The following is a 27182-nucleotide window of genomic DNA, read 5'->3' as shown; positions in this document are numbered from 1 at the left end:
GATAAAGTCTGCAAGGCTGGGGAACATGTCGCAGTTCCCTCGACTGATCGCGGCCATGCCAGAGGTCTATTTTTTGTGTGAAGGCGTGCACTTTGTCTGCAAGGAGCAAAATATGAGTTTCAGTGGCCTTGCAAAGACAGGTTGAAATCAAACAAATGGCGCCGTTTTCTAAAGTCTATGAGCGCAGCACACACAAATAAACTAAATTGACATACTGCAGTTAAATTTCAAAATGTGGTGTTTTTATATTTATAACATTTGAATACAGTTCAGCAACATACATCACCACGACCTGGCGACCAAGAGAGCTGACAATTGACCATCACTTAATTTATCATCACCTCACGATTGAAAATGTGACACTGATTTCATATGACAGTTCAACAAACAAGTTAATAATATTAAGTCACTTACATTTTAGACGAAATAATGACTGTTTTGGTCTATTTTAGCAGCGAAAATAGATCCGATGAATCCAAACAAAGATCACAGCATAGCCATAGCGCATCTCACAGCAATACTCAATCGTGTTTTGAATGATTCAGTGTTGTGAACCAATCGGTTGAGTCAAAGATTCAATGACCCATTCACAAACATCTGTCTCATTCTTGATGAATCGGCCGTTTGAATGAACGACTCAATGACTTGCTTAATGAAACCGCTTATGCTTATCACCTGCATTTGCGCCACTATCGACAAACCAATCAAATTTGTTCAAAACTTTTTTTTTTAAATCAGTCCAAACACATTTTTATTTTTATTCAGGAGTTATGTATATACAAAACTATAACTTTTTATGACAGTAGTTTAGTGCTAAAAAAATATGTGGAAAAATTGTTTTTTTTTTTCAAATTTTTTTTTCCCTTCCATCGTAGCCTACTCACGCCCCCCCGGGAGAGTGGGGGCGCGCGCCCCACCGGTTGAGAACCACTGCTTTAGAGGAACGAGTGCATGCCGCCTTGCACTTCTGATAGTCTGAGGAGCCACTCGTGTTGCTACTACTCGCCGGCGCCGCCATCTTTGTTTTGGGTCCGACGAATCGACGCGCATATTTTGCCTCAACGTATTTTTTGCGTCGACGTCATCAATGACGTCGACGCGTTGTCCCAGCCCTAGACTCATGCATTTTATTCAAAGCCACTTGAAGACGTGTGATTGGTCTTTGAGTCACAAAAGGCAATATATAAAATGCACGTGGCGCTGCTCTGTTTACACACACAATCTCAGCAATTTTTAGCCTTCACACGGTGCATATGTGTTGCTCACAAATAACATATCAGATGTAGAAGCTCAATAGTTCGGTTCACTTATAATATGCCTTTAGAATGGTACTGGAGGTGCGTTTTTTTTTTAAACCAGAATTTGAATAAGAAGTGAACTTGACTACAAACGGACACACTTCCTGGGAAGTTCCGAATGTCAAAAGTATAGGCCCAGAACTCTATGAATGTGCATGTCTTGGAGAAGCGCTTTCATTGCACTTGTGAACAGCAGAGCTCAGATCAAATCAGACTTGCATCTTTGTCTGTTCTTCAAAATATAATCAAACATGTTTCATCAAACATGCATCTTTGTGTCTAATTTCTTGTAATATATCACTCCGAGAAGTCTTACAGGTCGCTTTCCACAGTGGCTGGTACATCAGCAAAATACTCTGCATGAATAATTAGCATTTGGCTGGAGTTCATTTCAAACCTTCACCAGTTCACCAGGAGTAGGCTGTACGACAAATTTGGGAGAAAGGAAATCAAAACAGTTTCATTGACTTCAAGATTGCAATCGCACCCACACTTGCTGCAGGAAAATGATCTCTTGAAAGTTCTAAACGATCTTGTGTTGGTGGATGGTGAGACACCCTGCGAGCCACTTGATTTTTAACAAAGAGCCACAGGTTCCAGACCCCTGCTCTAAGGGTTTATATTTACTGAATAACACAGTGAAGTAGAGGTTGACCGATATATTGGTTTTGACAATTAATCAGCACCGATAACAGATTTCTGGAACTATCGGTTGTCGACAAAAATCCACACCAGTAGTTTATCCCCATTGCGGCCAGTGCTGGAGCTGCTGGGAAGGGTCTGCTGTAGTTATATAGTATGAGAGCGGCCTCTAGAGGTGAAATAAAAACTATCACTTCACTGATGCCTTGTGGTGTTTGTTTTGACACGTGAGACTACACTGCATGAAGTGGAGTGATGCAGATTTAAAACATGAACAACAAAAATTTATGTATACAGTATTAGGATTGCAGTGGTATACCATGGTATAAAAAATGACTGTATTCATAGTGTACATTTTCGTATCTACGGTAATGAGAAAAAAATGCAACCAGACGTAGAATCTTACCAGCACGTACTTATCTCCTTTCCTCCTTGACTGCCTGTCAGACTCGTCAACATGCACCACTCACACACACATGCAGCGGAGAAAATGTCAGAGAGAATTGAGGGGGTCTGACGTAAGTGAGTGTGTCTGTGAGATAAAGCAATGTTTCTCAACTAGTGGTTTGCGACCCAAAAGTGGGTCACCGGTCTATTCGGACTGGGTTACAGAACTGTTTGTTTTTACCACATGCGAGTCTCTGTTAAACTTGACTGAGCAAGAGAGCGTTTATCCAAATCAATGACGTGAGTACAGTCATTTTGATTAAACTGTCCTTTGTGGTTTAGCAACCATGCAACATCATACCATGATTACAGTTTCAATGTAATCAATTGTGCAGCTTTCATGGAAATCACACTGATGTCTCGGAGGTCCAATTGTGAAAAAGTGTTTCAGATGGTTTCTCCTCATCCTGTCAGCACATGTAATACAATGACTATATTTACATGGACACCGGAAAGTGGGTTTTTGCTAGAAAACAGAGTTCCTGGATACATGCACTGTGTAAGCAGCATATAAATGCAGCTCTGTCAGTAAGCGGCTTTCTCCACAGCAATGTAATTTTCCCATGACACTTGTGTAAATAATAAACGTGGGATCTGAGGAAGACTTCGTTATTTTATTTTCTGTTGCTTCGCTTTATTTCCAGGTATTCCAGAGTTGTTGCTGTGCTTGTTTCCTTTATATCGTGACCTGCAGCGGAGTTGTGATACAGTAGTGGGGTTTCCCTCTTATGCAAAACTCTGGGATTTCCCCAGTGTACTTGAACACATATACTCAACTCTAGGTACAGTAGATATTTTACATTTGTGTGTATAAATGAGTAGAGTTTATAGTGTTTGGGATATTCCCACTGTACTCACTGAAAATGTGTATTCTTTCTGCTGTGCTGACTTGATCCATCCTTTGACGTTTGTTATCCCAGTCTGTTCCACGCAAGCGCACTCTTCAAACAACCACCAGAATGCAGTTTATGCTAGCACATGGCCACATTAAACCGTTTTCACCAAGATGAACCTTGGTGTGTTAAAGGGCTCATGAAATGATCTTTTTTTTTTTTTTTTTTTTATGGTTTTATCTTCCCTGAGGTCCACTGGTAATGTTAGTGAAGGTTTACCCATCAAAACAGTCATCATTTAGTAATATATGATCATATTCCACCCTGTTTCTGGCCCTATGTCTAAACACTTGGTTTTGGCCTCAACAACTTCTTTAAACTTCAGTGTAAACACCCACTGTTCTGACTGGCTGATATCTTGCAGCCCATCAAATAGATTGAAACTCAATCGGCAGAGAATGAACCTCTCTCGAGCACAACTGTTAACACTCACCCTGTCTACATCAGACGTGAGAGACGTGTTGTCAAAAGCAATAGATCCCATTATAATCAATAATGCTGTCTAATGCTGTTTGTTGCAGCACATCACACCAACAGTAAACAGGTGTCCCGTTCCATTTTGCGCTGATGTTACTATTGCAAGCAACACAAATTATTTCAGCCTCAAGCCGCCATGTCAAGGAACACGCCCAGTGTAGACAAGGTGTCAACACCATAAACTATCGAACAGTCATGACATTATATATATATTAATGAATGGAACTGTTTACTTACATTTTTGATTGGGTCCATGTGTTTTTTACTGCCGCATATCCTTCAATAACATTTTTTGATTGGTTCACCAGCAATCCACGCTGATATCAGTCAACAAAGCATGCAATCCATGCTGAAATATGCAGATGACACATCCACATTATGCACAGGCATAGTTCAAAGCACTCTGAAGACACACCCATCCAGTTTTCAGTATCATTTTGCACTGAGGTGCACATCTCCAGAAATGCTTCAAAATGGTCAAAGACATCCATTTAGTGCATGTTTACATACACCAACATCTAAAAATAGCACAGATGGATGAAATAACAGTTTGTTGAGCAGTTTAAGCACAGAATAACAAGAGGCAGAGCAGTAGGCCTATATCCTGCTCTCTTAACTCTTTATGAACTGCGATGATGTGAAGTAGGCATTGATGTTTTTACTATAGAGGCGGTTATGAATTAATGAGTACCCTTTCACTAATATATTGATGTAGAGGAGGCGTTTGGCAGCTTGGTCTCAAAAAAAGCTTTTATTGCATTGTGGATTAGGTTTTGAGTTCTGACATTTACAGTATTTTTTTATAGTGACTAGGGATGCAGCAATACCACTCATCTGATTTCGGAAATCTATGTATCGGCCGATCCTGATCCAATACCAGTGTTGTTTTTTTGCATAATCAGTTTGAATATCTTTACATTATTGTGTGGAATTAATTGGGTGTACTCTTTTATATATACAGTATAAAGAATCACAAACCTCTAACTACACATTATTTCAATCTAAATGTATAGTTTATTTAGAAAAAACTTTATTGTTAATTAGTATACTGGATAACGTAGCAGCAAAAATTCACAGTAATTCCAATATAAGTCATTAGTAGAAAAGAAGCCAATTTTTTTCCCAACTTGTATCTAGTGTTGTCACGGTACCAAAATTTCAGTAGTCGGTACCAATACCAGTGAAATTTTACGGTACTCAATACCATTTTCGGTACCAAAGCAAAACACAAAAACGGGTTACTAAACAACACTCTTAATAACAAAGTCTACAAAACATTAGCAGCAGAGCTAAGAACAAAAATATGCCTTTGAGCAACACTTTAATTTAAATATATAATTTTTTAATTATAACAAAATTGAACAATTGTATGTATGCTTAAAGTATTTTTAAACACTTATATAAGATTGGCTTCAACTTTTGCAACTTTTAATTTAAAGTTTTACCAAGTACTAAAAAACAAAACCTAAATAAACAAGCATATAATAGAATGAATAAAAAACAATTTCCAAACTAATGTGCAAAGTGCTCTCTTATTAATAAAGCTGCATTTTGCCATTTTTCTTCATGATAAGAAATGCATATGGACATACATATATTATGATTAAATAAGTTCTAATCGAGCTGCATTAAGCGTCCGCGATCGAGGGATGTGCGTCACCGAGGCAGCGTCTCTCTTAGCCGGGTGCAGTTTCAATCTCTCCCCCTTAGATTGGGACATTCGCGCAACTCATTGAAGAGGCGCTTACCTTACAGAGAAATGCCAGTTTCTGAGTTTATAGTTATTAACATGATCTGCTTCTGTATTATTTGAACTTTAATAAAGCTATAACACATTACATTTTACTGCATTTAAGATGTAACGCCGGGATGTTTCCTTTAAAGAGCTCTGCCTCCACATAAAATAAACTGTGAAAGTTTAGAGGGCATCTGGACTGATCTGTGTAATTCTTCCTCCATCAGGCGTGAACTGCTGGTCTCACGCGTCATTTACAGTTTATTGTGATTTTCATGTTACGTTAAATGAGATCAAACGACTATTCAACAACGAACATTTTTCTCGTCAATTTTGTATTTTCGACGATGTCGATAATGTCGACTAAACGTTTCGGCCCTAATGCAAATTATAATATGCTTTTAAACTAACCTGCTTTAGTTGCTTGAATTAATCTGGGTGTCTTGTCTTTCAGGTGCTTTATTAAGTTTGATGTGTTTCCTCCTTTTGTCAGAAAATTGCGAAAGCAGCGTTTACTAATAGGTTTTTGCTGATCTATGATGTTTCCCTAACCTGTGAATTTCCAAACCTGGCTTTTTCCACTTTTCTTTTCGACAAGATTCAGTTGAGACTCTGCAGCAGCTTTGCTTGTTGTCATCTTTTGCTTGTTGTGAGCATTCGAAACTTCACCAACTCTGCATGGTACACCCGGTACTCGGTACCCCTGTAGCTCCAGAAATTCTGGTATCGTAAATCATTTTTGGTTTGAGTACCGACTTGGTACCGGAGTACCGGTATTTTTGACAACACTACTTGTATCTGGACTTTAAAGGATTCAGATCTCTTTTTTTGTTCAATTTAGTTGTTAGAAATCAACTCCCTTTTCATTCATATAAAGTAATATATGTAGTGGTGGTGGCGTAGTGGGCTAAAGCACTAAACTGTTAAGAAGAAGGTTGTCAGTTTGATACCCACAACCACCACCATTGTGTCCTTGAGCAAGGCACTAAACTCCAGGTTGCTCCGGGGGGATTGTCCCTGTAATAAAGGCTCTGTAAGTCGCTTTGGATAAGCGTCTGCCAAATGCATAAATGTAAATGTATATATCTCAATCGTGCACCTTTTTCAAAGTCTCTCTTACTCCCTCACTGCCTGAGTTCTGATTACATGCACCTGCATACCATTAGTGGTTCTTTTATGTAATTTTTTGAGCTTGACAGTAACGAACACGACTAACAGGCTCGTCGGGCCGATCTGTTTAAAAACGTCAGTATCGGATTACGTGTTAACAGCGCCATTGTGTGCACAATATACCCTACATGTAAAACCCAAATCACATCATTTATTTATTTAACCGATATTATTAGTCTAACAAATTGTTAATAGGGCTGCAACTAACTATTATTTTGATAATCGACTAATCTAACATTTATTAGAAAGATTATTTGACTATTCAGTTGATTATTGCTACGATTAATCATTAGCTCTTAACTGACACTTCAGCTTGTGCCTAGACTTAAAGGGCACTTATTATGCCCCTTTTCATAAGATGTAATTTAAATCTTTGGTGTTCCCAGAATGTGTCTTTGAAGTTTCAGCTCAAAATACCCTATAGATAATTTATTTATTACCATGTTGAAAATGCAAATTTTTGTGTGGGAATAAAAATTTGCTGTTTTTGTGTGTGTGTCTTTAAATGTAAATGAGCTGGTGCTCCCCGTTCCGTATCCAGAATAAGATGGATATCTCGGCTTTGGATAACTAGACATCATAAGCAACATGACTGACAGCGAAAATAGTGATGTTCAGCCCTATATTTTTGAACCGGAGTCTGACATTGATGAGGGAGAGACTCTGTCAGAAGTAACCACTTTGAGAATGAATCAGGAAGTGCATTAAGATTAAGAGTTGAACCAGGTTCTCTCCCGGGCTGTTGAGAAATTCTGGCTTGATAGGCCTTCGCCTGTTGAATCGGATCATTCTCAGGTTGATGAGCTGTTTTTAGCAAAACGGCACGACTCTGCATCCTGCCGCCTGGTACCATTCATCCCGGAGCTGCATGATCAGCTGGTAATAACGCGCCATGCCCCTTACTCTGCGCACTCTAATAAGGGTTATGCGGAGATCCCCCCGGATGTGGAAAGCCCGTCCGGCCCTTCCATCGAAATAAGCACGTCTGCAAAGGGCGGCAGACCAGGCCACAATTTGCTTTTATATGTAAGCAAATTTTACATTTTATATCTGAAAAATAACCAAATTATTCAGAATCTAATCAAATCAAGAGCTTCTGGATCAAATTGTATCGATATCCAGCCTTAAGAATCTGATAGACATTTATCCATTTAAGTATATCTATTTTACTTATTTTCCCTTCCCCACACAGATGGCTGAGATTTAAATTCGAGTGGTTGGCTTTAAGGTGGCAGGCAGGGGGTGTCTGCATGTGGCACAGGAAGGATAATGCGGTGAGCCAAATGCAAGCTGTGCTGGGGACTTCTGCATGAACCTGTATGAGAAGCTATCACAATTATATTCTTTCTTAGTCGATTTGAACAAATTAGTCTGATTCTTATAGACATTATCATGAGCTTGTACAAACATCTTTAGCACCCCCACAGGAAGATGGAGAATCCCTAAATAATCATATTACTCAGTGTTGTAATCCATCTTCATTTGAGGAACTGAAATGTTTTCCTAGGACACTGGATTTGCACATGATAATAGCAGAACAGATTGTGAGTCTGGGTTGTGTTGTGGAGGCAGCATGTGGGCCTTTGTGTCTGACAGGTGGCTCTCTTGGCAGGTGGGCAGCTAGGTGGTTAGCTAGGTGGTTGCACAAGACAGACTCCTCCTTGGCTTTTTGGGCTAGAAGTGAGGTTGGTTTCAGTTATAATTTCTAGTTTATAGTTTCTAGTATAATTCGCATTTCATGTTATATCAGTTTCATGCATTTAAAATAAGAGGTAACACTCTTGAAAACATGGATATGCATTTTACTGCTTCAGTAGTGGCAAACGTTTACCACAGTTTTCAGTGTTTTGGCATCTTGGCACTGAATTTGAATACTTCAAATCCTTCAGCTGTGTTGTGTCTTTCCAGCTCTGCATACAGCTTGAGGAAGTCAGCATTTTACAGATATAGGAGATGAATACATTTTCACTCATGAGGACATCCTGTGGTTGGCTTTTTTTCTTAAATGTCTTTTAATTGGTCAGCTCAATGAAAGCACAAAGAGGAAACTAGGAGAGAGTTCTGCAGAAGCACATTTCAGAGATGTTGCGAAACCCCTAACTGGCATATTTGTCATTGAGCTTATCTTCACAAAGTTAGTGTTTGTGTTGATTTCCTTTCTTCAGATCATGCTAGAATATTGTTTGTGCAATACATTTTTAAAAACAATCTCTTTTTATTTCAGAGCTCATTTGCTATTGCAAAGTATAACATTTCAGTTGTATTGTTGTCTAATGCAGGGGTCGGGAACCTTTTTTCACTAAGGAGCCAATTTTGAAATTTTTGGTTGATGCATTTTTTTTCAAGAGCGCCATAGCACAAACAAATAATTTACTATTTTCAAAAACATTTTTATATTGTCCATAAACTACTCAAAAACAAGTACACAAAAATCAATGGGTAACATATTGCATTATGGAATTAAGTACATGTTTGTGTGTGCGCGGGTCTCCTTGTTCATGAAAAATGTTACCCTTTTGTGGCTGGGCAATATGTAAAAAATATTTTAATGATAATCGCCTTTTAAAATATCACACTATCCGATTATATGGTCAAAGGGTCAGTGAATATTTTTGCTTTATTGATTTTGCTTTAAAAAAATACATTTATTGAAACATGAAAATGTAAACAAAAAACATTTCTAAATTCAATTCGTACTTTAAACGAAAAAAGAAAAAAAACAATTAAAATAGCAAAGTGATTTAAAAAAATCATACATATAACCACCTCCCCAAATCCAAACATTTACCGTCTCCAACAGCCCCATTTGCTATGACGCAAGCATCCGTCAATGACACAGTGTGAAAAATGACTAATAGCTCACAAATGAAGAACTATAGACAATTATAAATGTAACGATAATTATAATAATCATCATGATAAATAAGCCTAATAAATTCCCCTGTGTTCCCAAAAAATGCTACCAAATGTGTGTTCTTATCAAATGTGTTTTATATTGCATTTTGGTAATGCAGTTAATGCTGCCTAAAGAAAAGAAAATAGAAATCAGTTTTTGGTTCAAGGTGAACTTGTCTTGTATTACTATATGATTTAATCACGTCCGTCTTTTTTTCTTTAAAACAAAGATACCTGTATATATTACTGTACCTGCAGAGTTGTGTTCACAATTTGTAAGAGCGAACTGCTCTGTGGAAATAAAGCGAAACTCACAGCACCTCATGAGATGATCGCAGCATTTTCATAGACTACATTATTCTTGCAAACAGTTTTCAGTAGAATGAAACTAAGAAAAAGGAGTTAAAACTCTTTACATGCGGGGAACAAATTCAGAAGAAAGGAAATCAAAACAGTGTCATTGAAGTCGAGGTTTGCAGTCACACCCACAATTTCTGTTGGAAAATTATCTCCTTGAAAGTTTTAAACCAGGGGTCAAACTCTGTTCCTTGAGGGCCACAGTCCAGCAGAGTTTAGCTCCAACCCTAATTAAACACCTGAAGCAGCTAATCAAGGTCTTCGGGAGTGCTTGAAGATTAAAAGGAGGCATTTTGGAGCAAGGCTGGAACTAAACTGTGCATGGCTTCGGCCCTCCAGGAACTGAGTTTGACACCCCTGTTTTAAACGATCATGTGTTGGTCAATGGTGAGACACACAGCGAGCCACTTGATTTTTAACAAAGAGCTACTTTTGGCACGCGAGCCATAGGTTCCTGTCCTCAGTTTTATATGGGTTTTACTTTTTCCTTGAATACAATTTATGGACAACCCTTGAACTCATAGTAGCACATGAAAAGCAATCTGCCAAGATTCACTCAACACAATTCATTATATGACCTTTCAGAATATATGACAACATTTAATCAGTTCTACATGCTTTAGTGCTATTATATGTGGAGTGTGGCATACTATATAATTGCCCGTTGGTGGGTGTGTGTGTGTGTGTGTGTGTGTGTTTTAGGTACGTCACAGAGCCTCAGACCAGGTAATGGCTCTGAAGATGAACAAGCTGAGCAGTAACCGTGCCAACATGCTGCGAGAGGTTCAGCTCATGAACAGACTCTCCCACCCCAACATCCTCAGGTTTGCTCACTCTCAAATCAGTTGCACTCCCTGTAACCAGGGGTTGTGTTAACCGGAAACTGTAAAAATTTTTTTTTTTTTTTAAAGATTGACAGAAAATTTCAAATGCTGTCTGTCATTTTGACAGAATAATAAGAAAACATTTTCACCTAGTGCATCAGGTTTGACATCGCTGTCTCTCTCACACACACACTCCCGCTGCATGTGTGCCCTGTTTGTTGCCTGGTATTAAGATGCATATGTAATGCGAGGTAAAAGGGAAAGGAAGAGGCGAGCTATGGCTTGACAATATAAATAATAATTTAATGATCAACTTAACACAAAGACACATAAACGCAAAATACCTTTTATCCCTCTCTTCAGCTTGATTAGCCTAATTGGGGCTGGGCGTGCCTCATCACGGCCCTGCCCCGCACTCCCCCCTCCTTTGCTTCAGGCCGTGGAGCCCCCGGCATGACGTACACCAACCACCCCCTCCTTTCCGGGCTAGCAAAGTGCTAGCAAAGCAAACAAAAGCCAAAAGCCAAGAAACATTGAACATACACACTATAAAACAGTACAATATTACAATTTAGAATGATTTAATGGTATGTACCCGAACTGAAGGCATGAAGTGCTGCTTGAGCTGGAGGATTTATCTGTGAAGATAAGCTGTGCTTGTCAATACAGCATTTCCCATTGTGGTAAGAAATCTGTGGCGGTTCTCAGTACATATACAGTATAAGCTTATAAACGGTGTGTATTTCATTAATCTCGTGTTAACTCAATGTTTCTAAGGACAACGAGAGTATCTGATTTTTGCATACATTAGTTTCAGTTGTTCCTAATTTTTTGGGGGGAATTTAGAATACATTTATGAATCATGATTTGTTTGTGAAAACATTAATACGCAGATTTCACGCACCAGTACGTGTGTACGCACGGTTAGTGTATGAGGCCCACTGTCTGGTTTTACAGAGGACCTCACTGGGGTTCTGATGTTTACACGCTAAAGCTGTTCTAAACTCATAAACGAAATTAAACCGAAGTGATTTACAGTTGGTTTAATAACTATACTTAAATGCATCCTATATATGAGATGAATCAGCTAGATGAACAACATAAATAGAATATTGCAACTTACAGTACATCAGTACAGACCATTAAGCAAATGCACAACTGATCTTGAATTACCAGTCATTTGCATGCAAAATGAGTAACTTGCATTGCGAATAGGCCGTTGACCATTGACCCATTTACAAGCACATAACCGCTGTTGACACTCCACCACCAGAGTGGGGCGGTTATCACGGTGATCATTGTAGCCCTAACACTGTATAAAGTAATCATGCAGAGAGTATTTTATGCCATTTTTATTGGTAGGATTGAGAAAGAGAGAGAACAAAATGATGGCGAGAGAGTTGCAAGAGAATTGGAAAATGTTGTGATCTGGAGTCTTAGCACCAGTTTAAGCTTTGCTCAATGTGTCGGGGCATGTGAGCCAAAAACTAGGCCAACGCTCCAACGTGCAGAGAGATTTTTAATTGTTAATGCCAATCAGGTCTCCTTAATTTCTCTACTTCTGCGAGTCTCTGTGTGGTTAATTTGTAAAATTGGTGCATTTTATTGCATATTGTGGTTTACGCAAACAAGAAACTATGGAGCTGATGTAAAAAAACAAAAATTAACAAGCTTGTAAATAAATGGCTAAATTAAAATGTGGCACCAGTGTTCATTTTAAAGCAGTAACTGGTGTAGCTTAATCTTAATATTAAGTTTCATACTCTTTGAACATGGAGTGTGTCTCCCTTTATGTACTGCCAGTGGTTCAATAATTAATTTAATCTTTCTCACAGTGAGTCTTGGGAGTGGCGCTTTCAACTTGAATCTCTTTCACTTTCTGTCCTTTGTGATGGAAACGCAGGGATGACCTCTTCCTCCCCCGTTCCACAGGAGTCAGGTCAGAAATCCATTAAGAATAGATGGACTGCAATGACATCCAGAGTTTAGATTTCATTGAGGTCGCGGTCCTTTGCAAAACTGTTGGTTCTTTATGTCAGCTCTTGAAGGCTAGTAAGTTTTGTCAGATAAGATTGCTCATACCTATGGTCTGAAATGAGTAATGGGTTGGTCAAGTTGTTGTTTTGGCTGTCGTCCCAGAAGGAAGCCTCTTCTAAAGATGATGCACAAGAAAGCCCGCAAACAGTTTGCTGAAGACAAGCAGACTAAGGTCATGGATTACTGGAACCATGTCCTGTGGTCTGATGAGACCAAGATAAACTTATTTGGTTCAGATGGTGTCAAGTGTGTGTGGCGGAAACCAGGTGAGGAGTACAAAGACAAGTGTGTCTTGCCTACAGTCATGCATGGTGGTGTGAGTGTTATGGTCTGGGGCTGCATGAGTGCTGCCGGCACTGGGGAGCTACAGTTCATTGAGGGAACCATGAATGCCAACATTGGCACTGTGACATACTGAAGCAGAGCATGATCCCCTCCCTTCGGAGACTGGGCCGCAGGGCAGTATTCCAGCATGATAACGACCCCAGAGACACCTCCAAGACGACCACTGCCTTGTTAAAGAAGCTGAGGGTGAAGATGATTGACTGGCCAAGCATGTCTCCAGACCTAAACCCTATTGATCATCTGTGGTGCATCCTCAAATGGAAGGTGGAGGAGCACAAGGTCTCTAACATCCACCAGCTCTGTGATGTCGTCATGGAGGAGTGGAAGAGGACTCCAGTGGCAACCTGTGAAGCTCTGGTGAACTCCATGCCCAAGAGGGGTAAAGCAGTGCTGGAAAATAATGGTGGTCACACAAAATATTGACACTTTGGGACCAATTGGACATTTTCACTTAGGGGTATACTCACTTTTGATGCCAGCGGTTTAGACATTAATTGCCTCTTATAACTGTGTGTTGAGGGGACAGCAAATTTACACTGTTATACAAGCTGTACACTCACTACTTTACACTGTAGCAAAGTGTCATTTCTTCAGTGTTGTCACATGAAAAGATATAATCAAATATTTACAAAAATGTGAGGGGTGTACTCAATTTTGTGAGATACTGTATGTGTGTGTGTGTATATATATATATATATATATATATGTGTGTGTGTGTGTGTGTGTGTCCCATTTGATTAATTTTTTTGTGCAATATAACTTTTTTCGTTTATGAAGCTCACCCTAATTTGTACGAAAAGTTTAATATACCAGCTAGTAGGTAGGCATTTAGTTGATGATTTTATGTACATTACTGAGCAAATGTTTTAGGCAATTGTGAAAAATGTGGATGTCTTCAAATATAAATTCATAAATAGTTTTAATTGATCAATTAACACCATACAAAGTCCAGTAAACATAAAACATCTAAATCAATATTCGGTGTGACAACCTTTGCCTTCAAAACAGTACCAATTCTCTTAGGTACTCCTGGACACAGTTTTTCTTGGTTGTTGACAGATAGGATGTTCCAAGCATCCTGGAGAATTCACCACAGTTCTTCTAGCTGTTTAGTCTGTCTCAATTGCTTCTGTCTCTTCTGTGGGGGCCATGTCATCTGTTGCTGAACTATCTGTTCTTCTCTTCTACTAGCAAAAGGAATGTTTGGGAATCTAAAATGTATATTTACTATTGACACACTAAAACTGAAGATAAAAATAACAATTTTAAGACAATTGTATTTTTTTAAAACATCTTATGTGCCTAAGACAGTACTGTAAAGGTCTAGGTGCCTCGTTTTCTTGTTCCTAGAGTGTGTTGAACCAGCAACCTTTCAGTTACCAGCCTTAAACTTTGTTTATAAGCTTGAGCTAACTATAAGAGCTGTTATGTATACCTGTGAGCAACATAATGTTGGGGTTTTATTTCAGAAAAAGAGGGGGAAAATACTCTGAATTCTGCAGAGCTAAAATTCTTTTCGATGCTGAAATGAATTTGTTCGTCTGATGACAGGCCACTTATAATGGTAAACTGTTATGCTGTATAATGTCCTACAAACAGTGTAGCTGCACACATTTGAATCCGTTTAAAAAAAAATTAAATTTTTGTAATTCTTGACTTATTACTTGTACAGCAGAATTTGAGTTTGTGTGTGGACTAGAGGGGACGTATGAAAAAAAGAGAGTGTTTGTGTGTGTTTTACAATTGTACCATTGTTGTGTCTTGTTGAATGGGGGTGGAAGGGCTCTAGTGCAGACAGGATAGGGCTGAGGGGATCTTTGTTAAAGAAATCCCAACACAGACCTGCAATTAAAGCTAGTTTATGGGGCCATAACTCTAAATACACAGGCAAGTTTGTATCCTGTGCAATGACTTGTGTAGGGTAGCCATTCAGAGACATTGATGCGTTGTCATGGCTAAGAACAAATTAGTGAAAGACTACTGCATTTCTATGTCATTTCTAAGCTCTACTGCATATATAATAGGACACGTGTACACTAAAAATGTAGGTTATATATATATATATATATAACCTACATTTATATATATATATACACACACAAACATATACAGGCGTATGCAAAAGTTTAGGCACCCCTGACAATTGATTTTAATTTATAAATAATTGGCTGTTTGGATCAGCAATTTCATTTTGATCTATCAAATGACTGAAGGACACAGTAATATTTCAGTAGTGAAATTAGGTTTATTGGATGAACAGAAAATGTGCAATATGCATCAAAACGAAATTAGACAGGTGCATACATTTGGTCACCCCAACAGAAATATCACATCAATATTTAGTTGAGCCTCCTTTAGCAGAAATAGCAGCCTCTAGACGCTTCTTATAGCCTGTAATGAGTGTCTGGATTCTGGATGAAGGTATTTTGGACCATTCCTCCTTGCAAAACATCTCCAGTTCAGTTCCGTTTGATGTTGCCGAGCATGGACAGCCCGCTTCAAATCACCCCACAGATTTTCAATGATATTCAGGTCTGGGGAATGGGATGGCCATTCCAAAACATTGTACTTGTTCCTCTGCATAAATGCCAGAGTAGATTTTGAGCAGTGTTTTGGGTCGTTGCCTTGTTGAAATATCCAGCCCCGGCGTAACTTCAACTTTTTCACTGATTCCTCTACATTATTCTCAAGTATCTGCTGATATTGAGTGGAATCCACACGACCCTCAACATTAACAAGATTCCCAGTACCGGCACTGGCCACACAGCCCCACAGCATGATGGAACCTCCACCAGATTTTACTGTGGGTAGCAAGTGTTTGTCTTTCTTTTGCCACTATGCATAACGCCCCTTGTTATGACCAAATAACTCCATCTTTGTTTCATCACATCCACAGCACCTTCTTCCAAAATGAAGCTGGCTTGTCCAAATGTGCATTTGCATACCTCAAGCGACTCTGTTTGTGGCGTGTGTGCAGAAAAGGCTTCTTCCGCATCACTCTCCCGTACAGCTTCTCCTTGTGCAAAGTGTGCTGAATTGTTGAACGATGCACGGTGACACCATCTGCAGCAAGATGATGTTGTAGGTCTTTGGAGGTGGTCTGTGGACTGTTGGACCGTTCTCACCATCCTTTGCCTTTGCCTCTCTGATATTTTACTTAGCCTGCCACTTCTGGCCTTAAAACTTTCCCCGCCAGCGTTTTTAAAAAAAGTTGCCAGCCACCGCCAGGGTTTTTGACGATTTTCGCTAAACTTTAATGGCCCGCAGAATATTTTCTTCCATGAATATATGAAGATGCTATATATCAAAATAAAGATCTGAGCCTCTGCTTTTAGGCAAAAAAATACGATAAATACGATTTTATTTTATCTTCATTTGTTCTTTTTTTATTGCCACTTGAACAGAGGTGTAGGTTTTGTCAAAAACAACATTTCGGACAAAAAGCTGAGAAAAAGGCATTTTTATCAAACAAGTGCTTTAGTATTAGTATGGTGTTCCACTTCACGTTTGAGACGATCGCAGTCTGTTTCTTTGATCAAAGAGTTGCGTACTCTTTCAAAACATGCGCGCGGGTCTTCCTTACCGTATACCACCTAAAACACGGATACCCGGAAAATTCCGTGTTTGGCGGGGAAGCGTTTTTTCATAAAACCCGGAAAATTCCGTGTTTGGCGGGGAAGAGTTAACAAGAACTGATTCCGTGGTCTTCCATTTCCTCACTATGTTCCTCACAGTGGACACTGGCAGCTTAAATCTTTGCGATAGCTTTTTGTAGCCTTCCCCTAAACCATAATGTTGAACAATCTTTGTTTTCAGATCATTTGAGAGTTGTTTTGAGGCCCCCATGTTGCCGCTCTTCAGAGGAGAGTGAAAGAGAACAACAATTGCAATTGGCCACCTTTAATACCTTTTCTCATAATTGGATGCACCTGTCTATGTTCAAGGCTTAATGAGCTCACCAAACCAATTGTGTGTTCCAATTAATCAGTGCTAGGTAGTTACAGGTATTCAAATCAACAAAATGACAAGGGTGCCCAAATTTATGCACCTGTCTAATTTGGTTTTGATGCATATTGCACATTTTCTGTTCATCCAATGAACCTCATTTCACTACCGAAATATTACTGTGTCCTTCAGATATTTGATAGATCAAAATGAAATTGCTGATCCAAACACCCAATTATTTATAAATGAAAATCATGGAAATTGTCAGGGGTGTCTAAACTTTTGCATATATATATATATATATACATATACATATATATACATACATACATACATACATACATACATATATATATATATATACATATATATACATACATACATACAGGTGCTGGTCATATAATTAGAATATCATCAAAAAGTTGATTTATTTCATTAATTCCATTCAAAAAGTGAAACTTGGATATTATATTCATTCATTACACACAGACTGATATATTTCAAAAGTTTATTTCATTTAATTGTTATGATTAAAACTGACAACTAATGAAAATCCCAAATTCAGTATCTCCGAAAATTTGAATATTACTTAAGACCAATACAAAAAAAGGATTTTTAGAAATGTTGGCCAACTGAAAAGTATGAACATGAAAAGTATGAGCATGTACAGCACTCAATACTTAGTTGGGGCTCCTTTTGCCTGAATTACTGCAGCAATGCGGCGTGGCATGGAGTCGATCAGTCTGTGGCACTGCTCGGGTGTTATGAGAGCCCAGGTTGCTCTGATAGTGGCCTTCAGCTCTTCTGCATTGTTGGGTCTGGCGTATCGCATCTTCCTCTTCACAAGGGGAAGGCCAATTAAGAACAGGGCTACCTTGGTCCTTAAACCAGGTACTGGTAGCTTTGGCACTGTGTGCAGGTGCCAAGTCCTGTTGGAAAATGAAATCTGCATCTCCATAAAGTTGGTCAGCAGCAGGAAGCAAGAAGTGCTCTAAAACTTCCTGGTAGACGTGCGTGGTGGTTCTTGAAGCACTGACTCCAGCTACCACATATTTTCCTTCCCTTCGCCTCTCTATTAATGTGCTTGGACACAGAGCTCTGTGAACAGCCAGCCTCTTTAGCAATGACCTTTTGTGTCTTGCCCTCCTTGTGCAAAGGTGTCAATGGTCGTCTTTTGGACAGCTGTCAAGTCAGCAGTCTTCCCCATGATTGTGAAGCCTACAGAACTAGTCTGAGAGACCATTTAAAGGCCTTTGGAAGTGTTTTGAGTTAATTAGCTGATTAGAGTGTGGCACCCGGTGTCTTCAATATTGAACCTTTTCACAATATTCAGAGATACTGATTTTGGGGTTTTTCAGTAGTTGTCAGTTATAATCATTAAAAGGAATGAACACTTGAAATATATCAGTCTGTGTGGAATGAATGTATAAATTATCCAAGTTTCACTTTTTGAATGGAATTACTGAAATAAACTTTTTGATGATATTCTAATTATATGACCAGCACCTGTACATATATACGTGTGTGTGTGTGTGTGTGTGTGTGTGTGTGTGTGTGTGTGTGTGTGTGTGTGTGTGTGTGTGTATATCAAGTTTAGTGTGTCAATAGAAAATATACACTTTAGACTCCCAAACATTTCTTTTGTAAATAGAATAGACTAGAAGAACAGATAGATAATAATAAATATTAACATGCATTTAAATGTAATTGCCATTCATACAATTATTTTAAATGTAAAAGACATATTGACTAGGTTTTAAAATTATAAAAATAGTGTCTTAATGGTAAACTTAATGTTCAGCAAAGCACTTCTTCACTGCTGTTTCTTGGTGGATTAGCTGATATTTTCTCTGCACTGCTGTCTGTCGTTTGAAGAATAGTGCAATTGTGATGTGCGTCAAGTGTACTGTAAATGCCTCGGGACACAAAAATCTGCGAGCAGGACACGCAGTGGTGCTAGGCAAAAGTATAAGCAAGTAGTGGGCAATAATGCTGAATTTCTTTACACCTGTTGCACACTGCTTATCGGGTCAGAAGAAGTGCATAATTTTTTCACATCGTAAGCACTTCTGGTCTTCAATCAGTAAAAAGGGCTTGTGTCACCCCACTCTTGATTGCACTCCACTGGCTCATGTAGCTGCCCGCATCAAATTCAAGGCTTTGACTTTCAGGACAGTCAATGGAACCGCACCCTCTTCAATTCACTACTTCGGTTCTATGCTCCACCTCGCTCTCTGCAGTCTGTGAACAAGCGATGCCTGGTGGTCCCATCACAAAGTGACTCAAAGTTTGTTTCTTGATCGTTCACTTTCTCTGCTCCTCTGTGGTGGAATGAAATTCCAACCTGTCAGATTTGGAGTGAGACAGAGACACAACAGCAAAAGAAGAGTTGAAAGGATTTATATGCAACAAATATCAACATAAACTGTGCTTGTGATGAATAGGAATCCCAGCTGTGGCTTCATAGGCAGGAGGCGAGGAAACAAGTGTGTGCGCGCGTTGTGGTCGCGCAGCAGGCAAAGGATGAGTGTGGTCATAGACTGGTGTATGTGTTATGGTAGTCAGGAGCAGATTCGAAGAGTCCGTTTAAGCGTGGTGTGGTGCCTCCTTCACTGGCAATTCGTGGGCGGCGAGGACAGGCGTATGGCAAACTGGAAGGTAAAAACATTTCCCGACACACAGGCAGAGACGGGCAAACAACAGATACACGAGGCAGCACCAACTAGACAAAGATAACAAGGTTAGTCACTTGACCGCACAAGTGATAATCTAGCAAAGATAGTGAGGGCACACAAGGATTAAGTAGGGAGTGCAATCAGAGTGGAACAGGTGTATCTAGCACATTAATCAGCGGCATGATCAGAGCCTCCCTGGGAATGATCAACGTTCCCATGGAAACAATGATCATGCATGCCGGCTCCACCTGCGAGAAGTGAGCGAGAGAGAAAAATAAAACAGCAGAATAAACCGGCGAATTAAACAGGGCCATGACACAATCTGCGGTTACCTTCTCAACATTTAAGAACCAGCTGAAAACACATCTGATCCACGGGCACTTATCCAACCCACACTAATTGTTTTTACCACTGACTTTACCTGCTCTTCATGTAGAGAGAGAAAATACAAAATAAAATTAATTCTTTTGTCTGTCTCTTTCCTCTGTACTAGCATCTTTACTTCTCCAACCACTGAGAACTTGGCAGTCCTATACTGCAGATTTTGTTAAACCTTGTTTTGCAAATTGCTTGCTTAGTGTCTCATTTGTAAGTCGCTTTGGATAAAACATAAAAGCATCTGCTAAATGACTAAATGTAAATATAAGCAGAAGCAGCACTACTGCTGCAGAGTCTGTTTTTGCTGCACTGCTCATGCTGCATTAAAATGACAATGCACTGTTGATGGACATCATGAGGTGAACGAATCCACACACAGTAGCATGTGTGGTCAGTAAATTCAGAACATACCACAGTCTTGTATTGATCTATGACAATAATTTATTGTGGAGAAAAAAAAAAATGCTAATATGACCCTCAAATTTTTATAAGAATTAACAAAGGAAAAAGTGTGGGATGGAGTTACCTTGGCTGTTGTTGCAGATGGCAAGTAGACATCTTTTTTGGAACGCATCCTTTTTTAGGCTTGTGATTAAACAAAGAGATGTGGCTAATTAATGGTATAACATAATTACTTGTTTCTGACTATATTATTAAGCGATTATTAAGAATAATAGAGCCAAACCAAGTGCTCAAACCATCCTCTTTTGTGCAAAACAACATTCAATGGCTCATTGTCCTCCCCCTCCCTGTTCCACTAAATTGTTTCAAATGAGCAGAGCTACACCAGCATCATGTAAATAAGATTTAATGATGATCAAGTTGTAATACTTATCAATGGCTGTCCTGATAACATTTTATAACTTTATATATAAAAGAAACGCTGCCAGTGTAAAAGAACAAGTGTTGTTTGCTGCTGAAGTTTTCCTTTATGTACTGCTTCAGAGCTGCTTGCTGTGTGCAACAGGCATTTATCCAGCGGGCATATCCTCATTTAAAAAACAGGTTTTTTAATTGAGGATATGCCCGCTGCTCTCTCACACTGTTTTTACATTTGATTTTATGTGCCCTTGAAATTTCTCCAATCCTTATGTGAGAGAGCATTAAATAATATCTATCTGTGTTCTTTTCTTTTTTTATGATCTTGTAGATTCATGGGTGTGTGTGTGCAGGAAGGTCAGCTCCATGCTCTCACAGAGGTAAGTACCATTAGCAGACCGGCTTGGACATGTTTCATCCACTACACATGTCCTCACCAACAAGGCATTTGACCCTTCTGCACGGGGAGCACCTTGAGCAAAACTACTGTTTCACATTCACTGCAATTTAATGAATAAAACGGGTCATTTTGAGTAAGCTAAAATGGAAAATGGAATTAAATAAACAATAAACTCCTATGATAGTATTTATACTTGTTATTTGGCAAAAAGCTAGTGAGCTGCCTCCCTGCAGACTGCCTGAATATGTAGCTGCCTTCTAAGACAGCATCTAGGTAGCAACTCTTGGATAGGACTTTCTGTAGATCGCTAAGATTCTATTTCTGTTGCGTGGTGTCAGGTAGCCTGCCTTCTGTAAAATGTAATTGTACCATATCTTGCATTATGTAAATAAAACTGTCTGTGATTAGCCACTGTCTGATAAATGTTCAGATTCACGAGTGATTGAGTGGTATAGTGGCGAAATTGTTTAGCACCGAGAAACTTTTACTGCATGTTTGTCCTGTGACGAGATTCATGCAATTTGTCATTGAATGATGTCTCTTTTAAAATCCTGCCTCAGCACATCGTTCAAGCACCATAACTTCGACTTCTTGCATATGCAAATCCGCAAGTCCCCCTGAACAGTGAATCAGGAATCTGTACCAATACTCAGCCCTATTTCATGGAGAAATCAGGTATAGAATGTATCTTGATAAATGCTTGCACTGCTGAAAAAAATAATTAATCCAAGAGTGCCTGCAGGAACCTTTGATTCCTAAACCAGTGGCATTTCCTCCTGTGAATCAAATGACTTGCAGTGACATTGAACAGTTTAGTCTTTGTTCAGAATGGCCAGAGGGGATGTTTTCTATTATAGAGCCCACCGGCAGTCCCCCAAGGCATGATGTATTTTTTACCATCTCAGACTATGTGGGTGTGTTATGCCTGTATGAATGTTCTATAAGGCAAAACTGTACTGTAATGGATAGTAGTAAAAGATCTTAGAGGGGGTTTTACTTATTATGCAGGAAACTGAATAATAATGAAGAGGAGAATATAACCTTTAAAAACAATACAGCTGCAGAAAGATCAAATTTTAGTAACACTATAAACATCTACAAACATGCTGAAAAAACACAAAATATCTGTCAGTGAAACCTGTTCTAGATACATGTGTAACAAGGTTAAAGGTGCTCTCAGTAATTTTTTTATTCTTGTCGTCTTGGACTTACACTGACCCCTTTGTCCATTGATTCAAACACAATAATTTTCAGTTACCAGTGCCAGTGTAAAAATTCACTATTCAGTCAGACATGATAAATTCAATCTATGAGTGAATGTGTCAATTTAACAGGGAGGTTACTGAGATTAAGCGAGTACTATTTGGCTAGTTATGTGATCCGAATTTACAGCCCTGATGAGGGGACCCTCTCCAGGTAGAATAAACTAGCTTATATAAGGTTACTGATATGATGGGTATCTTCATCTCTTGTAAGTGGTCATGATTTATACATACTGTATGTTTCATATTCATATTTGTTCGGAGTAAAATTAATTTGTGCACATTTAACTTTTAAAAGTATAAAAAAGTTTAAGCAGTGGAATTCTTGCTCTTGCCCCATTTGACCTTTGCTCCGCTTTCCTGATGCACGTTGATGGAAAGAGGTATTTGTGCAATAGTAATCGTGGGTAATAATAACTGGCCTGCTGAGGGATTATTCTGTTGTTCAAAGCCACTACTACTGTCTTATGTTTCTTATGCCATTTAAGAAATTTCAGTAATTTTTTTTCAGCAAGGGTATCTCATTTAAAGGCTGTTGAGTGAGTTGACAGTGTATTAATTGAGCTCTCTCATCACTCAACAGCTAAGAAATAAGCCCTACATGAAGGTTTTTACCATCCTCTGCATTAACCTGCATTGACACCCAACAGCTTTCATGCATTCAAGGTTACTGGTGACTGAGAGGATTAGCTCAGAGTAGGTGGACACACATCAGTGATCTAATCCCCTTGAATAGCATAGCTTTAGACCTTACTTCTGCCTTGATGCTCTGCTTAGTTTGACCAATCAAACAGTACATTGAATAGTCAATGCTGATCAAATGGGGTAATGCAGGCAACAGGATTAGTCTGAGTTTTAACCCTTTGATTGATGAAGCAACCAGACAGCAGAAGCAGGGTAGCTCCAGAGGGAAGAGTTCCTGAGCTAGAATGGGGATAGATGTTGGACATGAGAAGTGTGTTGGAAGAGAGAGAGAATTGGGATTAGAGGGGTCAGCCAGCCACATGGTGTGATTTGGCTAAACTGAACGTTTAGCATGCACATAGACAGGTCTTGGCATACACCCAAGTGATGTGAAGGTGCAGTGCAGGTTCACTTCAGCCCAAAAAAATAATATTTTGAGATAGCTAGTATATGTATTTATCTGTGTTTTCTTCATCTTCGGGCACTTTTAGAGATGTGGATATCTAGAAAGTAAAGTCTTGTAAAAAAAAAAAATCACTCTCTTACCAGTTTATTCAATTTGTCTATTAACTGTTTCCAACAGTATATGTATATATAATTTTTTTTTCATGAACATTTCCACCACAGTGTCTAGTATAAAATTGACAATGATTGGTGTGTGTGTGTGTGTGTGTGTGTGTGTGTGTGTGTGTGTGTGTGTGTGTGTGTGTGTGTGTGTGTGTGTGTGTGTGTGTGTGTGTGTGTGTGTGTGTGTGTGTGTGTGTGTGTGTGTGTGTGTGTGTGTGTGGCCCCAGTTCCAAAACTGTATGCGAGTAACAAGATAAACTAACAACTCTCCTCCTAAAATCACTAAATGCTGTTGCTGTGATGAGCTCTGATTGATTCTAGAAATCACTGAATGAAAGTGTTACAATGTCAAGTTGAATAAATGTCAATGGTGTTTAAAAATAATAATAATAACGTTAACCATAAAGTTAATAGCATGTGTCAATGTTAACTTAAACATTAGGAAGCACAATAGTTAACATGAACTTGTAATATAACTGTCAAAGTAAACAACCTTATTAAGAAGTGTTACTGAGTTTTGCTCATGATGATTTGAAGGTTATACTGTGGACAGCAAATTCTTAGAAAGTGATTAAGCGTGATTATTTTTACCTTAGATTTGCATCGTCATAATAATGATAATGAGTCCTCAGACCACAAGCACACACCCTATTTGGTGATATTTTTTATTTTGATTATATGGTAGGAGGGCTAAGGAGCTGGTCTATGGACAACCATCATGGCTGGGTCATGGCACCAACGTTTTATGGGAAATTGGATGGGGCTCTCATTTCAAATTCGTCTTTCTGTTGATCACCAGAGTGACCACATACTGAGGTCTCCTCAGTTTAGTCATCCATGGCTAATTTTGTTAGTTAAATATGAAGCCTTGTATGTGTTGGCACAGATCATTTCAGGCAAGCCAAAATTAGGACAACGATGAGAACAGTGCCCTGTGATGAATGCATCAAGCCCCTAGTTATGTGTGCCACATCAACGAAGCTCTGAAGAACTTGTTTCATAGATGCCACATAAACCATACACTGCTGCAAAGGGAATTTTACAATGTCTCTTACAGAATAATTAGATAAATTTTGCATGGTGCTGTCTTGCAAATACACTATGTGAAACATAACATGAACATGAATATCAAGAACTGAAAAGGCTTCTACTGGGCTCTGCTATTTTGCATGCTCTTGTGACTCCTTAAATCCAGTCCACAGGAGAGTTGGCATGGACTGCTGTATTTAGCCATGGTAAATTGAGTGGATTCAGTTCTGTATTGTAAATACAAAGTACTGTGACCATCTAAATCATAATCCACATCTTGCCAAATTTAGAGTCGCAACAGATTCATTATTGCCCCATATTGTTCATATTTCGTTTTATCTGAGTTAGCTTGATTCAAAGACTTGTGCATGTGTTTAATTATTTATTTGCTGTTGTTGATCTGATATTACTTTTTCCTAATTATCCCATCATTCTATCTGTTGCACCCTCTTGTCTTGAAAATAATATGATCCCTTTGAGTACATAAGAAAGGATTGTCAGATGCCATGTCCTCTGTTGTTTGTCATTTGATGTGTCTTTTTGTTTCTCAGTACATTAATGGTGGCAACTTGGAGCAGCTCCTGGAAAGCAATAAGTACCTGAGCTGGGCCATGCGGGTCAAGCTGGCCTTAGAGATTGCCATGGGCCTTAGTTATCTTCACTCCAAGGGCATTTTCCACAGAGATCTCACCTCCAAGGTACAGGACTCTTGTCATCTTTGTTATTGCTCTTACTTGCAATGTCATCAATACAAATGATCTTTATGACTGTCTTTAATTTGCTTGATGTTATAAACGTCATGAAGGGCCTTGATAAGGAAGCATAATTGATTTATCCCAGTAGGACAGGGGCTAATTCAAGATACTCAAAGTACTGCAAGAGACACTTGTCCTCTGGCATTAAAGATGGACTTTGTTTTTGCTGCACTGGGCTATATGGTATGGATGCAGCATCATGCAAAAACAGTAGTTCTCTTACGAGAGGTTCTCTCGTATTGCGTAAGCTAGCTTACGCTACGGGAAAGATTCATCTTTTCTGAGATATTGAAGCCAAAAAATTATCCTTAATTTTTGTATCCATTGTCAACGCAGTGCGGCAGCTGCAGACCTTGAGCGGGCTAGCTAGCGAGCTCATAGGTTGCTCTGTGGCAACTGCTGCAGCCTATAGACGAGCTTGGGCGAACTCGCATCCAATGAGAGGCGTCCGGCGCTCACTGCATCAAAGCCCGCCAAAATGGGCGTGACTAGAGTGCATATAAGCGTAGTTCGTAGGCTGGAACCCTGATTTTCATCTCTTCAGCGAAGCTCTTCGCATCGCTGACCTGGAAGCCGCGTCGCCGTTCGAGGGGCATCAAGCAACGTGGACAGCGCTAGAAGAAGCCGGCCGTCTCAGCCACCTTCAGCCATCCTGCGAGCTACGCCATCCGACGACGTATCCTTTTATTCAGCAAGCTAGTTCTCACGAACTATTCACAAAAGAGTACGAGCGTCTTTTTCAAGATGCCTCGCTCCACTTGCACCTCATGTCGCGCCCTTCTCAGCACAGGAGAACGCCACATCATCTGCGCTCTCTGCCTGGGACTGGGGCACGCACAGCTCGCCCTCACTGAGGGCGGATCGCGATTCTGCGAGGAGCTACCGATGTCGACCCTGCGGGCTCGACTCGAAGCGCTCAAAGCAGAACCGCCGCGCCGCCTTACCTTCAGCCGCGCAGGAAGAAGCGCCCGCTCACAAAGGCTGCCGGAAACTGTGGTTGAAGCGACTGCCTCGCCGGAGCCTCTCCCTCGAGCATCGCTTTCACCCTCCCGCCCCCGGGACACACAGTTGCCGCCCGGCGGCCGCACTGCTGCCATCTCGGATGACGAGGCGGAGGATAAGGGCAGCTGTTCCATCATGGCTTCGGACAGCGAGGAGTGGTCAGGCTCCCAAGCCTCCTCCTCGGCCCAGGAATCCAGCAGGACCCGCGCCGGGTCGAAGGGAGTTAACTGCGCCTCCTCACACAGGCCGTCGACTGCCTCGGGCTCCAGTGGTCACCGCCCCTGAGCAGGCACCCAACAGACTCGGCGGCTGCTTTCTTCAAAGCCATCGCCGCTCTACACCTGCGGCCCGGGCGCTCCCTTCCTGCCGGAATTACATACGGAGCTTGCAAAGTCGTGGAACAGCTCCTTTTCAGCCAGAACCCGTTCCCACGTCTCCACCTCTCTCGCGTCGGTGGGCGGCGCCACTGAAGAGGCTACTCCTCCATCCCCGGTCGAGGACTTCGGTAGCAGCACACCTTTGTCCGCCCTCCGTGAGATGGCGTTC

The 27182-nt window shown here is 40.0% G+C and overlaps 1 protein-coding gene across 2 annotated transcripts in view; it reads left to right on the top strand.

Moving 5' to 3' along the window:
* Positions 1-27182, top strand: part of LOC127645059 (dual specificity testis-specific protein kinase 2-like) — a 52613-nt gene that overhangs the window by 7454 nt on the left and 17977 nt on the right. For both annotated transcript variants that reach the window (XM_052128581.1, XM_052128580.1), the window contains exons 3-5: positions 10617-10738; positions 21269-21317; positions 25431-25577. In XM_052128581.1, coding sequence (XP_051984541.1) covers positions 10617-10738; positions 21269-21317; positions 25431-25577 — 318 coding nt within the window. The remainder of the gene's footprint in view (positions 1-10616; positions 10739-21268; positions 21318-25430; positions 25578-27182) is intronic.

The sequence above is a fragment of the Xyrauchen texanus genome, chromosome 6, assembly GCF_025860055.1.
Source record: "Xyrauchen texanus isolate HMW12.3.18 chromosome 6, RBS_HiC_50CHRs, whole genome shotgun sequence".
Lineage (NCBI taxonomy): Eukaryota > Metazoa > Chordata > Actinopteri > Cypriniformes > Catostomidae > Xyrauchen > Xyrauchen texanus.
Note: the sequence above shows the minus strand (reverse complement) of the source record. Positions and strands in the feature narration are given on the sequence as shown.